Genomic DNA, 14599 nt, shown 5'->3' with positions numbered 1-14599 from the left:
TGTCCAGTGAAGCACCAGAGAGAGGCAAAAATCTGTCAATAAGGGTAAGATTATTCCTCTGGAATAATCACTAGAAAGTTACTTTCTGTTAAAGAAGCCAAATCTTGTCATGCTTGGGCAAAAAAACACCTTTCTTTGAACTCTTTATTCATAGTCTTTAAAGGCATCAAAGGCAAAAAATAAAATACTGGCTACTTTTCCTTTCAAGAGCTTATTTTTAAACTTATTCACACTTCAGCAGCTATCAGTAAGAGATATTTTGGTATTTCTTTGCTTTATGAGTTCTGATTTTAAGCCTAGACATTTTTATCTCTTAATGACCTATACCATAGAAACATCCAAGGCAGCCAATTACTTTTAAGGTCAACTTGGACTAAGCAACTATTTTACACCACTTTTGTTTTTTTTTAACGTGATCCAGTATTGTTGCAAACCAGGGCCTAGTGAGACTGCACACACCAATGTGATGTTCAAGCAAATCCCAAGTTTATTAAAAAACACAGGTAATATATGACCTCATGTGACCCCGGCCTAGGTGCGGTGGGTGGTCTGACTCCAATTGGTTGAGGCTGGAAACATGTCCTTTTAAGGTAAAAATGAAACTTGTGAGATGGTCCTCCAGACCCACCTAAATCAGGGCTGCAACATCTCCCCCTTTTGTTTCAAAGAACAAAGCAAAAATGCAAACAACATAATACACATAACTCCTTAGCTAACTCATCCAATGGGGAAATTGTTACCATTAGGATACTATCCAGACTCATGCATATTGCAACTTGAACAGAAAGGCTGAAAATTTTGAAAATTGAGAAATAACATTTTGAAAGTCTTAAATTTTTCTAATTCAAGACTTAACAGGGTATTTGCAGGTTACACATCCCTACCTCCCCCTCTCTTTTCAAAATAGACTTTTGGAAGGAGGTACAGTAACCTTTGTAAACTAACACAAACTAATACATGACTAAGACATGTATGTTTGGAATTTGCAAACTTACAACTAGTGCAAAACAAGAAACTTTTCTTTCATGCGTGAAATTGTAGTCCTTCCTGTGCAGTCGTCACCGCACAGACCACTGTAAACAAACTACGAATTTTATTAAATTTTGTGCAAAGTGTCCAAGAGTGGAGAGTGACTTAACTTAGTAAAGAAGCAAGTTCAGTCCAGCTGAACTAAATCTCCTTATGTTCAAGGTCCATTCTCAGAACTTCTGTGTGGCCATCACAGAGGTTTGAGAATGAAGCTTTGATTTTTAGTCCTTATACACTCTTGGTAAAGCAGTAAACAAGTGTGAATTCACAGAGGAAATTCACAAAGGCTAAACATAACTGCTTACATTCTGCAAAAAATGTTCAGCAGCTGAGGGGACAGGTGTCCTTATCCCTACAGCCTGCTGGGCAACTTGGCAGTGCAATAAGCTCAAAACTGCACTTTAACTGAAAGTTAACAGAATTTCAAAATATAGGCTAAACAACATGCTCTTGAACTGGACTGTTCTTGTTTGATTGGACAGTTAACGACTAGTCCTAGGCTACTACTGCTTGTGGTTGTGATTGCCATATGGGGAAGGCAGCGTGGCTCCAGTTTCCATGAGCTATTTGACTGGCTGCGCCCCATGGCTTGCAGCCCCTCTGGTTTTTTGGAGGCCCAGCTCCCCACCCCATGTTTGTTAGAGGAGTACCATCCTTTTTATATTTAGAATGACAATCTTGGGCTTTGTGACCAAGTCTATGACAACGGTTACATTCTCCAGTGAAGCTTTGAGTTCTGCTATATTGTGGTTGTGCTGGACAAGATTTTGTTGTTAAATTCCAGGGTCTTTTCCCCCTTTTTTGGGTGGATTGTTTGCTAAGAGCTGTGGCTAGAGCAGAGGCATGTAGCCTTGCTTTTTCCTCCTCTTTACCCAGGGCAATCTGTCACAGGCTTCAATTAACTGTACCAAAGTAGCTGTAGCTGGTAGAGAGGCTATGAGCTGTTTGCATTGAGGATTGGCATTATTAATTACCAGATCTTTCAATAAGGCTGGTTTAATGTCAGGGGTAATATTTGGAGCAGCATCCAAAGCTTCTGTTACTTTATCTACAAATTCCATGAATGTCTGTCCAGGTTTCTGCATTACTTGCATATAGGGTAGAGAAGGTTTTCCCTTCTTAGGCAGATTAGAGAATGCGGTCAAAGCAGCATTCTTTGACTGTTGCAAAATATGAAAATGTAATGCAGCTTGTGTTTGTGGGTCTTCATAAGCTCCTGATCCCATTAGCTGGTCTAAAGATGCTAATTTTAAGGGATGTCCAGTTTCTAAGTGTATATTTTTTGCCTGTTCCTCCGTTAACTGCTCTTTCCATTTCTGTAGAAATATCATATAAGCAGTAGAAGGTAGAATAAACTCCATTAAAGCCTTAGTGTCTGCTGGGATTAGGTTATTGTATTTTATGAAGGCTGTGATTTGGTTTTTTACCAAGGCATTGTCATAGCCATATTGAAAGACTACACTGTGTATTTTTTGTGCAATTTTCCAATCAAGTGGCTCCCATTTTGAGCCTTGTGTAGTGTTAATCACAGGCGCAGAAACCAGGGATTGCAGGGAAGGTGAGGGTGTACCTACTTCTGCAGCTATGAATACTAACTCTTTGTACCTTTGCTGGGTATTAAATGTGAGGTCGCGAGGTGGCTTTGTGACTCCATCTGCAGAATCTGGTACCTGGGTATCAGAAAGCTTTGAAATTAAGTTAGCAGCATTGCGATTCCCAGCTTCCCCCACCCTGTTCCAAACAAAGGCTTCTTTTTCTTTTGGTGCCGTGCCTTTAAACGGCTGTGCTGTTGCTCTCCATTCTGGAATACAGCCGGTGGGTGTGGCTGTCGGTGATGGAGGCTGCAGGTACCAGGCTGCCGGCGCAGGGGCAGTCTCTACCGTCGTGGGGGGTTCCAGTGCCGGTGCTGGCAGCTGCGGGCAGCGCGAGGCTATCGGGGAGGGAGTCCCCACTGGTGCTGCAGAGCTTGTGTCCTGCGCGACTGGCGCTGTGGGAACTCGCTCTCGGGACACTTGCGCTGTGGAGGGCGCACAGTGAAGGGAACGCCCAGGGGGAGCTCCGCGGGCTCCGCTCCACTGGGGAGGAGTCTCTCCCCTCTCCATGACACAGTTGATACACGCAGGAGGTGGTGGGGGTGGCGCAGGAACTGATCCGCCCCAGGGGCGGGCGAATTCAGAGCCGACCCCGGCCCCTGCGGGCTGCGGTGGACCCGCGCCTGGCGCATGCGCTGTGATTTGCATGCAGTAGGGAGGGGGGTTGGGCGGTCCTTGCGCCTCGTGGTAAGGGCGCGCAGTTCCTTTGTTTGATTTCGCGGGCTTTGCGATCACGTGGTCTCTTTGTTTTCCTGGCCACGCGGTTTCGAGTCCTGCCAAAATGTCTCCCGCGGCCGCCTCTTGCCGCAATGGAGTGACTCCGGCGTACTCGCGGGGCGGCGGGGAGCGCAGTGGCGGGGCGACCCCAGCCCCGAGGTACCCACAGGGCATTGGCAGCGGCAGCGGCGGCGGAGCCAGCGCCAAAGGTGGATGGACAGGGGGAGAGAAACTCCACGGGGTTTGTCCCCCCCTCCACATGTCTCTCTCGGCTGAGGGCATTCCCCATCGTGCTTTCTCGGAGTTAGGATTTAAATAAAAGTCACTCACGGTTTGATTTTCTGCGGCGTGTCTCGTGGGGTTCTAAGGTTGCTGCTGAGGTCCGGCCACTTCTACAGCGGCAGCCGGTGGTCTCATTTGCTGTGCATAGGCTGTTTCTTGGTAGTTGTAAGGCGGTGCAAAGACAACTTCTTGGCTTTTTGCGGTGACAAACGGTGTGGAAAAGCTTTGATTCCATGGTTGCTGTGGTCTTGCCGGGTTTTCTGGAGCGGGAGCGGGTGGTGCCGCGTGTGGGTACCGCGACAGGGGTCCCGCAGGCGGCACGGGCGGAGAGGGGTACCGCGGCGGTGTTTCTGCGAGCGGCGGTGCCCACGGCGGTGCAGAAGGATGTTCAGGGGAAAAACCACCCTGCAGAAGCAGGCTTTTTTCCCTTCTCTCCGGTAGCTCGAGGTTTTTCCGGGCTCGTTCTACCTCTAACAGCATTTTCCTTATAGCTGCATATGACGAAACGAGCGGCAAAAATTCTTCGGGTGCAGTTTGCGCTAAATTCCACAAATCTGCCCCAATTTTATCACACACTTCTATGGAAAGCGTGGAATTGGCATCTGTTAGGTGCCCTCAAATGAAGCACCAGTCCAAAAATTCCTGTAATGCTTGTCTTTCGATGTTTGTTTTTGTAACACAAGCTAGTTTTTCAAATCTATCAAGCAATAAGTTCGTTTTAGTCGAGTTGGAATTTCCCATGTTTCTTTAACTCACCGGTTCGAAGGTCGTGGTTCCTTCAGTCCACGTTCTTCCAGCAGCTCTCAAGGCCACTACACAAAACTCCCAAGTTTACGGGAGACAGAAGCTCTCGGAGACTTCTCCACAAAGCACCCAAAAAACCTGAGGCATAGCAGCTCTCAAGAGGCCACTTCTTAAGGTTCTAGGCAGGTCTGCAGGTGGCTTCCATGTTCTGAGACACGTTGGGGTCCACCAATTGTTGCAAACCAGGGCCTAGTAAGACTGCACACACCAATGTGATGTTCAAGCAAATCCCAAGTTTATTAAAAAACACCGGTAATATATGACCTCATGTGACCCTGGCCTAGGTGTGGTGGTCTGACTCCAATTGGTTGAGGCTGGAAACATGTCCTTTTTAGGTGAAAATGAAACTTGAGAGGTGGTCCTCCAGACCCACCTGAATCAGGGCTGCAACACAGTATATCGGTAGCTCTGATTGTTTTGTATTTGAAAAGAAATTTTTACACAAATGATAAATAGTAATCTATAGCAAACAGAATATTTACTCCTGATCCAAACTGGTCTAAATCCAGTAAAAATTGTTTTCTCCCTATTGACAGTCACTGTGTGTATATTCACTTCCTGTTAGGTGTATGCTAGTACCTGTCATAAAAGCAATCTATTTTTGAGGTTCAGTTTAGGAAGAAATTGTTACTGAATTGCATTTCAAGGGAATATACCTTAAATCATGGAACTCCCACCAACATGCCTCAAAACTCTCTTCAATGCATGCTTTAGAAGAAGACACCCTAAATTTTGGGCTTCTTTAGTCTGCTGATTGCAGTGAAGCTCTATTGATTTCTGACAGTGTAAGTGAGAAAAGAGTCTCATCCAAATGCTTTGGTAACACTCGTGGAAAAATGTTTTCTCATGGCAAAGTTTGCCATGTTTATTTTCACCAGCTATTTCACTGAAATCAGTATATGCACATTCCGTGTTCAAAAAGTGTAGTGTCCCTTTGCTAAACACACCCATCTAAATTCATTCAATTCAGGTGGATTTTGCCATTTGTAGGCTTGTTAGAAAGGGATGTTTTCCCTGAGCAGCCTGTCTGTCCCTCAGTGGATTTCAGGGGAAGGTGGTGGACAATTTTCTGCCTTTTGTTTCTTTTTCTCTTGATGCATTAGTAGCCACATGTTTTGGCTGGAAATAATTTCCGTTATTTACATGTCTGCTTTTATTAATACTGTTGCTGTTGCACACACTCGACAAGTTTTGTTTGGCTTTCCTTTGAAGCTGAGTGACATGAATAGAGGATGTCTGCTGCGGATGGGGCATTACTCAAGAACAGATACTGTGTTTAAATTAGGAAGTTCTTAATTCACAGTAACTTGAAAGCACACACAGCTCAATGGCTTCCTGAAGCATTTTTGGTCATACCCTGCTAAACATTTTGACCTCATGCAGCTGAAAAAGGCTTTCCATTCTTGTTGATCAGAAGAGATTTTCTCCTTAGAACAAGGCATTTGCATTGTAACAAAGTGATGTTAAACCCAGCTTTAAGTCTTTGAGGCACTGTAATCCAGCCTGAAGCAGTGGAGGGAAAATGCTTGTGGTACCTAAACTTCCTTGGATGTCTCCGATGTGTGTTTCGGGCTGTGGTCTAGACATACAGACACTGTGAAAGCAACTGCCACTGTGGGAGGGCCTGATTTCCAAAGCCTGTTTTTACGTAGGCAATATCCTAAACACCAGGGCATCCTGAGTCAGTAATGCTTTTGCCAGAGAATTCACAAAACCTTAGGGTGCAATGGTCCAAATCTACTTCGCAGTCAGTTTGTTTTCCACTTTGCTTCATAGGCAACAACATCAACTGAAGTTCATTGTTTGGGCTGACAGGTCACTCTGCTTTCTGCTTTCAGAGTGTCCCGGAGGCAGTGTTGGAGATAAGAACTGTCCAAGTTCTGGATCCCCAGAAGAGGCTTGCGATGCAGAACAGGCAACAGCTGCGAGAGCGTGCCTTCAGTGCAGAGCGTGCCCTGCTCAGGGCAGAGAAGTGAGTGCTGGGACCTTGGGGATGTCCCTTCGACCAGACCAACATTAGTTCTTGCCTTCATGGGCAAGGGTTTAGCCCTGGCTCATGTAATGCTAGAAGGCAAAAGTGCATCCATCTCCCTTTGAAACTCAGGGGCAGTCTTCTATAAAAACCCTCTCTCTCCAAAATAGTAGATCCTGTGCTTGCTGCAGTTATCCCATAGTAGTGCTCCAGCATCTGAGTGCCGAAGCAGTGTGGGCATTTTGCTTACATTCATCTTCCTGATTTGAAAGCATCTCTTTGCTGAATCCTTAACAGTCTGTTTATTGATGAAATGATTGTTCTATTTCCACATAATCATTTTATAGAGAAATACAACTTACTTAGAACAAGAACGAAGCAACACCTAAGTGACAGATCTGAGCTGCCAAAGGGGCTGAAACGTATTTTGGGCCTAGCCTTATCCCCAGGAGAGGCATTTCTCCCATGGAAATGTGCCAAATAGTGATACCTGAACTATTTCCAGGTTTGCATTGGAAATATAAAAAGGAGAGATAAAAGCCAAACAGTTTGAGTTAATAACTATTATTTTAGAAGACACAAGAGTTATAAAGTAGCAAAAAATTGATTTCCACATCAACAGAGCTTCAGTTCTAGAAACTATTCAGTTGGCTTTGTTTTCATTTCTCTCGTAATAGTGACAGAAAATTGATGATTGCTCATATGAAAGCCGTGAAAACCATTCTTCGTGAGGTAAGAATTTGACGTGTTCCCTCTGATTTGTGTTTCCAAACACAAAGGTTTACAACTGCTTATCCTCAGAGAATGAGGGGAGTAGAAGTCTTATTAAAGCAACTCCCTTTTCTTTAGAATTTAAGTTTTCCCCTTCAACTTCTTTAATCTTAAAAAACTACAGTGAAATAAAATGCAGTTTTGTAGTAGACAAGCTTCTTAGTTTGAATATAAAAGTTGTTGCCAAGGGATGAGTATGGAACATCCCCAAAACTGGCAATTGCTGTTAACTCTCTCCCAAGTCAGGCAGAGCTCATCTGGTGAGGTCACGTGCATGATGGCCACGAACCATGTAGATTTGTGCATGCTGCTTTAACTTTTGCTACATGATAAATTGCATAAGGAACAGACAGTTAGTATATAATAACCTGTGCTCAGAAACATCCGTGGTATTATATCAAAGCATTTTTTCAATGGAGTAGGAAGCTTAAGTAGTCCCCCTGACTTGTACTATTTTGCTCTGGTATGGGACTAGGTGAAGGTCCAGCCAAGCTGTATATAGTAGTTATTTGGGGGAATGTTTGTTTCATTTTTTTAACGATAGCTCTAATGACTGATTGTTTTAGAACTGTTTTTAATCTAGAGCAGCAGAGAGATAAAAAAGGGGGTTTCTATTAGCTTGGAGTGTTAATTTCCTGGCATCTTGTATTCCTCGCAACATGGCAATCTATTCCTTTGTTTTAGTTTCTGCTTTCCAAAAATCCATTGTTATTTTAACTTTCAGATACCTTTTTCGAGTCTGTCTTTATCTTTTAGTGTTCACAGAAAGTGACAGAACCTAAGTGTGTGTTTTAGCTGCAGCAAAATGCACTGATGAATAATTTGCTTTGTGCCACCATCACTTTCATACAGGTTCTCTTAAGCTTCTGAGGTAAATGTCCTGCAGAAGGGGCTGTGTTTGTACAGTACGATGTGCATGTCACATCCTTAGCGTTCTCATGTGAGACCGTGGGAAGATGCTTTTTCTTCGTGGCATTCTTTCCCAGCACCTTGAGAGAGTTAATTGCAGTGAAAAATCCATTAGTCCTAAATTTAGTCATGGATTTGAGGTCCAGTCCACTCAGTGGGCTCATGGGGACCTGGTTCATCCAGTTAATGGTCTGAAGCAGAATCAGCATTGATGCTGCTTTTTTCCTTTCAGGTCAGACAGCAAGCCTTGATGCCAAGTGCTGGGGCAGCCACACCCAAGTTCTGCCTGGAGCTACCCAGGCTGGAAATAGAGTGCCTTCCAAAGGAAAAACTGAGAGGCAGGCCAGAGGCTGCAGCATTCCAGGTTAGAGTCTAAAACAACCCTGGTTTCTTTCTCTTTCTTTTTTTTTTTTTTTTGCATTTGAGATAGAACATACAGCTAAATTGCTCTGAGTGCACGGGGAGCAAAAAGTTTCCCAGCTCTTGCAGTCAACAGTTGAAAGACAAATGATTTCCATACTTCCTCTGGCACACGGTATTTCAGAGAGGATGGAAACTTATAATTTTGCAGTTGTAGCTGTTAAATAACTGATAGGAATATGAGCATGGAGAAATCAATATATTCTTGAAAATTAATATCCCTCTATCTATCACCCCTCCATTTCCTCCTCAATATAAGCAAGACAAGTTCAAGCAAAACAGAACAACGAAAACACACCCCCAAAAAGAGACAAGGCTTTTATACTTTTTCTTTGCCAGTATCAGATTTTTGCATCCTACACATTTAGAATTAACAGTGGCATTTGAGCATTCCTAATTTAAAAGAAACTGCTACTTGGAGTATTTAAATAGACACAGTATTTTGTTTGTGTAGGTTTAAAGACCCGTATGTTTCAAAACACTTATTTTGTTCAGATGAAACAATGAGGGGGGGCAAAAAAGAGATTAACCAACAACGTACCTATTTTCAGCTCTGACCATGGATTCAGTACAATGCCTCCTTATGGGTTTTAAGTTTGAGATGTCTCCTACTGTGGGGTGATGGCCCCTGTGATAAGGCCTGATGAGTTGAAGGAGATGCCTCAGCCCATGAAGGGGTGCTCCAGCCGTGGACAAAGGCTTTCAAACTGATAAGATTAACATAGGGTGGAGTGTTATATAACATGGGGTGGAATGACATGGCCCCCCTCTGCGCTATCTTCTATAACTGCTCAAAGGAGCCACCTCGCCTCAGGCATCTGCATCACCATCACCCTCCCAATAGATTGACTTAGCCACACAAACCACATGGAAGAAAAAAAAAGGTATAAAAAGTGTTTGGAGTTTAAACTCCAAGAGGAGTGAGAGAAATGCCAATGTCTCTGTGAGAGTAACTGCTGCAGCTCTTCTTGGAACGATGTAGGGGTGAGGAGACCATGTGCTTTCTATTTTTTCTAACTTTACTTTCTTAACTTTACTTTCTTCCTTTCTTACTTTGATTCTTACTTTATAAGCATTTCCTTTACTAAATGTGTTTTGCTACCTTAATACTAATAACAGTAACTTGCTTCACACTTTGCTACTTTATACTGGTTATTGCTTTTTGCTATTATTGCTCTTTGCTATTCTTACTTTATAAGACCAGCTCTGTTTTGCTTTATAGTAACTTGTTTCACTTTCAAGGTGTAGTTTGTTTCTTTTTTCAACATGTATGTTGATAAGAAGCAGCTCTGCTCTTCCCTTTTGTTTTGTGTTACAGAGAGGGTGGTGTGCAAGATATTTTATTGTCTTATGTTATTGAAAGAGTGTCTGGATACATGTTTTAGGTGGCTGTGTTTTTACTTAGTAGTTCTTTGCTGCTGGTTTCTGTCTGTTGTGAAAATGGGATACATTGCTGTATTGTAACTTGAGTTTAGTGTGTTTGTCTCTGTAGAATGTGTTTTGTGCTGGTTTCTTTTGGGGTCTTTTATTATCAATTAAATACAATCTTGCAGCTGAACGTTATCACGGGCAAAGCAGAACCCACAATAACTGTCACATATTTGTATTAATAAATGTTATTTCGGGAGCTGTTGTGAGAAAAGTTTCTCCCTGGCTTAAGTGTGGTCCTCATATCAGGGGTTAGAATACCTTCCAGCCTGTGTTCTGTCCAGCAGTTCAGCAGGCAGTGCTGGATTCATAAGGCTCTAATTTTTCTGGAGGCGCTTATTGCTAATATTTCTCCCTGGCTGAAGTGAAGCTTCACATCAGAGGTCAGAACCCCTTCCATCCTGTGTGCTGTCATTTAAAAGAAAGACAGTGTTGGGTACATAAGGATCCGATTGTCTGGAAGCACTTACGGCTAATAACTTTTAATTAATACAGTTAAGACTAGAAATCTTTGCATTTCTGTCTCCCTCTTCCCTTTCACGTGACACCTACACAAACTATCCCGTAGCCTTCAGAGCTGTACAGAACACATTATTAGTGCTAAGGCAGAGAGGTTTCTTTTCCCAATGAGAGAACGAAGGGCAGAGTGAGTACATACCTCTTTCATTGTGCCCTTCTGTCTGAGTCAAAGAGAGCAAAGGTAGTCTTCCAGCTTTTAAATACTGCTTTTCTAATTCACAAGTTGTAGCTGCTTCCTGTTTTCGTCCAATCTCAACTGTCCTCCTACTTTACCTCACGACTGTAGAAAGGTTTGCAAGACTGCCTATTCCTTCTCTCTTTCTAAGATGAAAGAGAAACAGAAGCAGAAAAAGTAGCATTTCCCACTTGTACAAAGTGCTTGTGGTATAACTAACACGTGGTAATTCGTCAGTGCTGGGCAGCTCCCTGGGGCAGTGTTGGAAATAGCCTTCTTGTTCACCTGGCACCTGCACTTACACTTGGGTTACCAGGGAGCTTCACAAACAGCATCAGTGGTTCACAGCCTGTGTCATTGTGAAGTCCCTTCTCTCAGTCTCCCTTCCCTGATCTCTAGTTATGCTGAGCCTGTTTGGTAACTTTCTAAATACCTTATGGAGATTTTACTGTAAAATTTACCTTTTAGAGCTGGGAGTCAGCTAATTGATTTGAATTTCACTGTATTCAGAAACTGTATCCTGCAATCTTGAATGAGCTAAGCAGTTAATAATCACTTTAGGGACACTTGTTATGAAAAGCACTGGAGTTGTTTGCAGGCATGTCCTCTATAATTAGTTTGGGACAAGCACATTTCAGTTAAAGGCCCTACCATCTGTAAGAATTCTCTTTTAGGACGAGCAACAGGACACCAAAACCTTTTGGATGGTTTTCCTTAGGAGAAAAGATATGATGGTTTTCATTTGCTCCTGCTGTTTCCTACACTTCACAATGAAATAACTTGATTGATTTCAGCTATGGAAACTTTGATTCTGAAAAGCAGCAGTGTGTTGGAGAAGAAGGAAAAGGAAACAGCAAAAATCTTTTGAATGTCTGTTTGTGGTATGAAGTTTATTTTTGTCTATACTAAAGACCTACCTTCAAAGGGCCAATTTCATATTATTTGAAGAGAAAACTGTAACTTATAAAATTGGATCAACTAGTGTTAACTACTTAGGGAAGGTATAACGTTTCAAGTACTGCCACATCAGTTCTCCCCTCATGCTACTAACTTCATTCTCAGTCTATACAGCCTTCCACAATTAAGACATTCTTCCACTATATACATCAAATCAATTTCATTTCCTCAGCTGTATCATAATCAGATTATTTTGCCTTGCTGATAATCTTTGATTTCTTCCATTAATAAAAAATATATCTTCTGTAAGGAATTTGGAAGTATACTATTTGGCACTTCAGTATTGGTTGCTTGGCACTGATGATTTATTTTGCTTTTCAAAGGACATGGTTCGAAGTTTCATGCGCATCTACCAACTTGCAGCTACCAGAATCGAAGCCTTGCTGAGAGAATCTACTCAGCTTCGCCCTGCAGCCCAAACACCCAGATACCCAACACCTGCCTTTCATGGAAGTTACGGTAAGTCATTTTTCAAGCAAGTGTTGTCATTTGCATGTGGCTTCCTAGCCAGCATCTCCCTTCATGCTGCATAGTTTCCGTAGGCAAATCCAGTAATATGGAATTATAAACATAATGGAGCAGTAAAACCAGTGTCAGCAGAAACCTTCTGAGACTTCTTTCAGAAGAGAGAGGCACTCAGACCATCAGTGTCACGTGAAGTGCCAGAGAGTGTCTTTCATGGGCCCGAGCCATAACACATTCCACATGTTAGGACGTGACTGGGGGATTTCTTCCCAGATTTTCAAGAAGCAGCCTTGGATGCAGACTGGATGAAAATTCTGCTTGGCTTCTTCACTCCCTCTTCTAGGCTTTTGTACAAAAAAGTATTTTGATACTCAGCATCTAGGTATGGGAACTTTGAGCTGGTCAGGCTAATGTAGTGTATTTGGAAATCACAGGAACGTGATTTCAGTGTTGCCTTTAAAGCCAAAGGTCCGGTTAATAGAATCCAGTTGTCACCATCTTCTAACAGACTGGCAAGTGTTTGATTTCAGTTCATGGCAAAAGAAATCTAAAAGTAAATGAGTAGTTGCTGTGGTTAGCAGGGCAAATATTTCCTAATAACCGTGATAGGGAGACTGTAGAATAAGCTTATTCATTTAATGAAAAAAAAACACAGCACAGAAATTATAATGATGAGGGTTAAAAGTTCTTTGTAAGTATTTGTAGCACTTGCCATAAAGTTGTCTAACACTTCCTAGTGCAGAAGGCCTGAGCGAATGTCCTTGGCTTCTCTTTCTTCAAGATTAATGGCTATACTCAGGTGCCATATATTTGACAAAAGTGCTTCAAACAAGAAGCAAACACCTGCAAGTATTTCATAGGCGTATCTGTTGTGAAAGGTATTTAGCAGTAGATGTGGATTCTCTTTTCATTTGTTTTTTCTTCTTTATTTTGTTTCAGAAAGCAAGAGAGAGAGTACACCTCCAAGTAGCTCCGAGCAACATACTGACATTGACCAGAGTGATAAGCCGGAGTTTTGGCTGTTGCCAGCAGAAGGTGAAAGGTCCTCCAGTGTGAAACCAAAAAGAGACAGCACTCGGTCTTCCACCCACATGGCCTCCCAGATGACACCAGAGCAAGCTGGTAGAGGGTCTTCAATCCACTTGGCCTCCAGTGTGACACCGGACAGAGCTGGTACCGAGCCTTCAAAGGACATAGACTTCAGTTTGTTGCCAAACAGGACTTACCCTGTGACTTCAATCCACACACGCTCCAGTGTGACATCATTCAGTGATGATAGCGGTTCTTCAACAGACATATCCTCCAGTTTGATACTGAAGGAAACCTATACTTCAGTCTACATGTCCTCCAGTGTGATATCAGACAGAGACGATACTGGGTCTTCAAAGGACATATCCTCCAATAAGATACTGGAGGGAGCTGCTGCCTGGTCTTCATTGGATATATTCTCCTATACCATACCAGATAGAGCCCCTAGCAGGACAACAATGGATATATTCTCTGATACAATACCAGATGGAGCTCCTAGAAGGACAAAAATGGATATATTCTCTGATACAATACCAGATGGAGCCCCTAGAAGGACAACAATGGATATATTCTCCGATACTGATGCCGAAAGGGTTTTTTAATTTTTAAATTTTCATATTTTGTAGATTTTAGGAACACAGTAGATGTAATGCTGTAGATTTTAGTGAATTAATATTTAGCAGCTTGTAGCATAAAGTCCTTCTATCTCTACCCCTGCTCCAGAACAGGCAGCTAAGATCTGCCAGCTATTTAATCTCTTCCTCAAGGTACCAGATTAAAACATATCAGAAGAGAACATAAACATGGAGCAGTGTGACCCGAAGCCCTGGAGAGCGTCCAAGAGACCTTTGTGTGCTGAAGAAGAGGAGGTGGATGAAGACAGAGGGTCCCAACGACCCCAGCCCCAATTCAACAGGGGTGGGAACTGGGAGGGGACAGAGGTGGAACTGGACATGTGGATAGTAGTGATTGGATAGGTTATATTATAAAAGCTATTGAAGTTAGAGCTTGCGCGCGCGTCGATGTATTCCTGGATGAGCGGGGTTGCTCATTAAAGTGCCTGCCCATTATCTTATCTCCTACAAAACTTGGCTCGGAGTCTTTTTTACAGACTTTTACGGCAACAATACCATACCAGATAGAGCCCCTAGCAGGACAACAATAGATATATTCTCCGATACAATACCGGATGGAGCCCCTAGCAGGACAACAATGGATATATTCTCCAGTGTGATACAGGACAGAGCTGATACCTGGTCTTCAATGGATAGATCCTCTGGTATGAGGAGGAAGAGAAACTGTCTTGTGTCTCCAAGCAACACATCCCGCAGTGTGTCTCCAAGCAACACATCCTGCAGGCTGTTAACACACAGTACTGAGTCTTTCATGGGCATATCTTCTGGTGCAGTGATGGAGAGAAGCAGTGCTGGCTCTCCTAGTGGAAGATCCCACACAGATTCAGTGGTGGGTCTTCAATGGAGACCTTCTCCAGTGTGACAAGTACAGCTCATTGTCTGCCTGCAGTCAAAT

The 14599-nt window shown here is 42.9% G+C and overlaps 1 protein-coding gene across 1 annotated transcript; it reads left to right on the top strand.

The window, feature by feature from the left end:
* Window positions 1–3402: 3402 nt before the first annotated feature.
* On the top strand, window positions 3403–13671 carry LOC139685045 (uncharacterized). Its single transcript, XM_071581561.1, has 6 exons — window positions 3403–3579; window positions 6263–6396; window positions 7074–7128; window positions 8309–8440; window positions 11899–12034; window positions 12980–13671. Exons 1-6 carry the CDS (start codon window positions 3403–3405, stop codon window positions 13669–13671), a joined length of 1326 nt encoding a protein of 441 aa, XP_071437662.1.
* Window positions 13672–14599: the final 928 nt, after the last annotated feature.

Source organism: Pithys albifrons, chromosome Z, assembly GCF_047495875.1.
Source record: "Pithys albifrons albifrons isolate INPA30051 chromosome Z, PitAlb_v1, whole genome shotgun sequence".
In the NCBI taxonomy this organism is placed as follows: Eukaryota; Metazoa; Chordata; class Aves; order Passeriformes; family Thamnophilidae; genus Pithys; species Pithys albifrons.
This window is presented reverse-complemented; position numbering and strand designations above follow the sequence as displayed.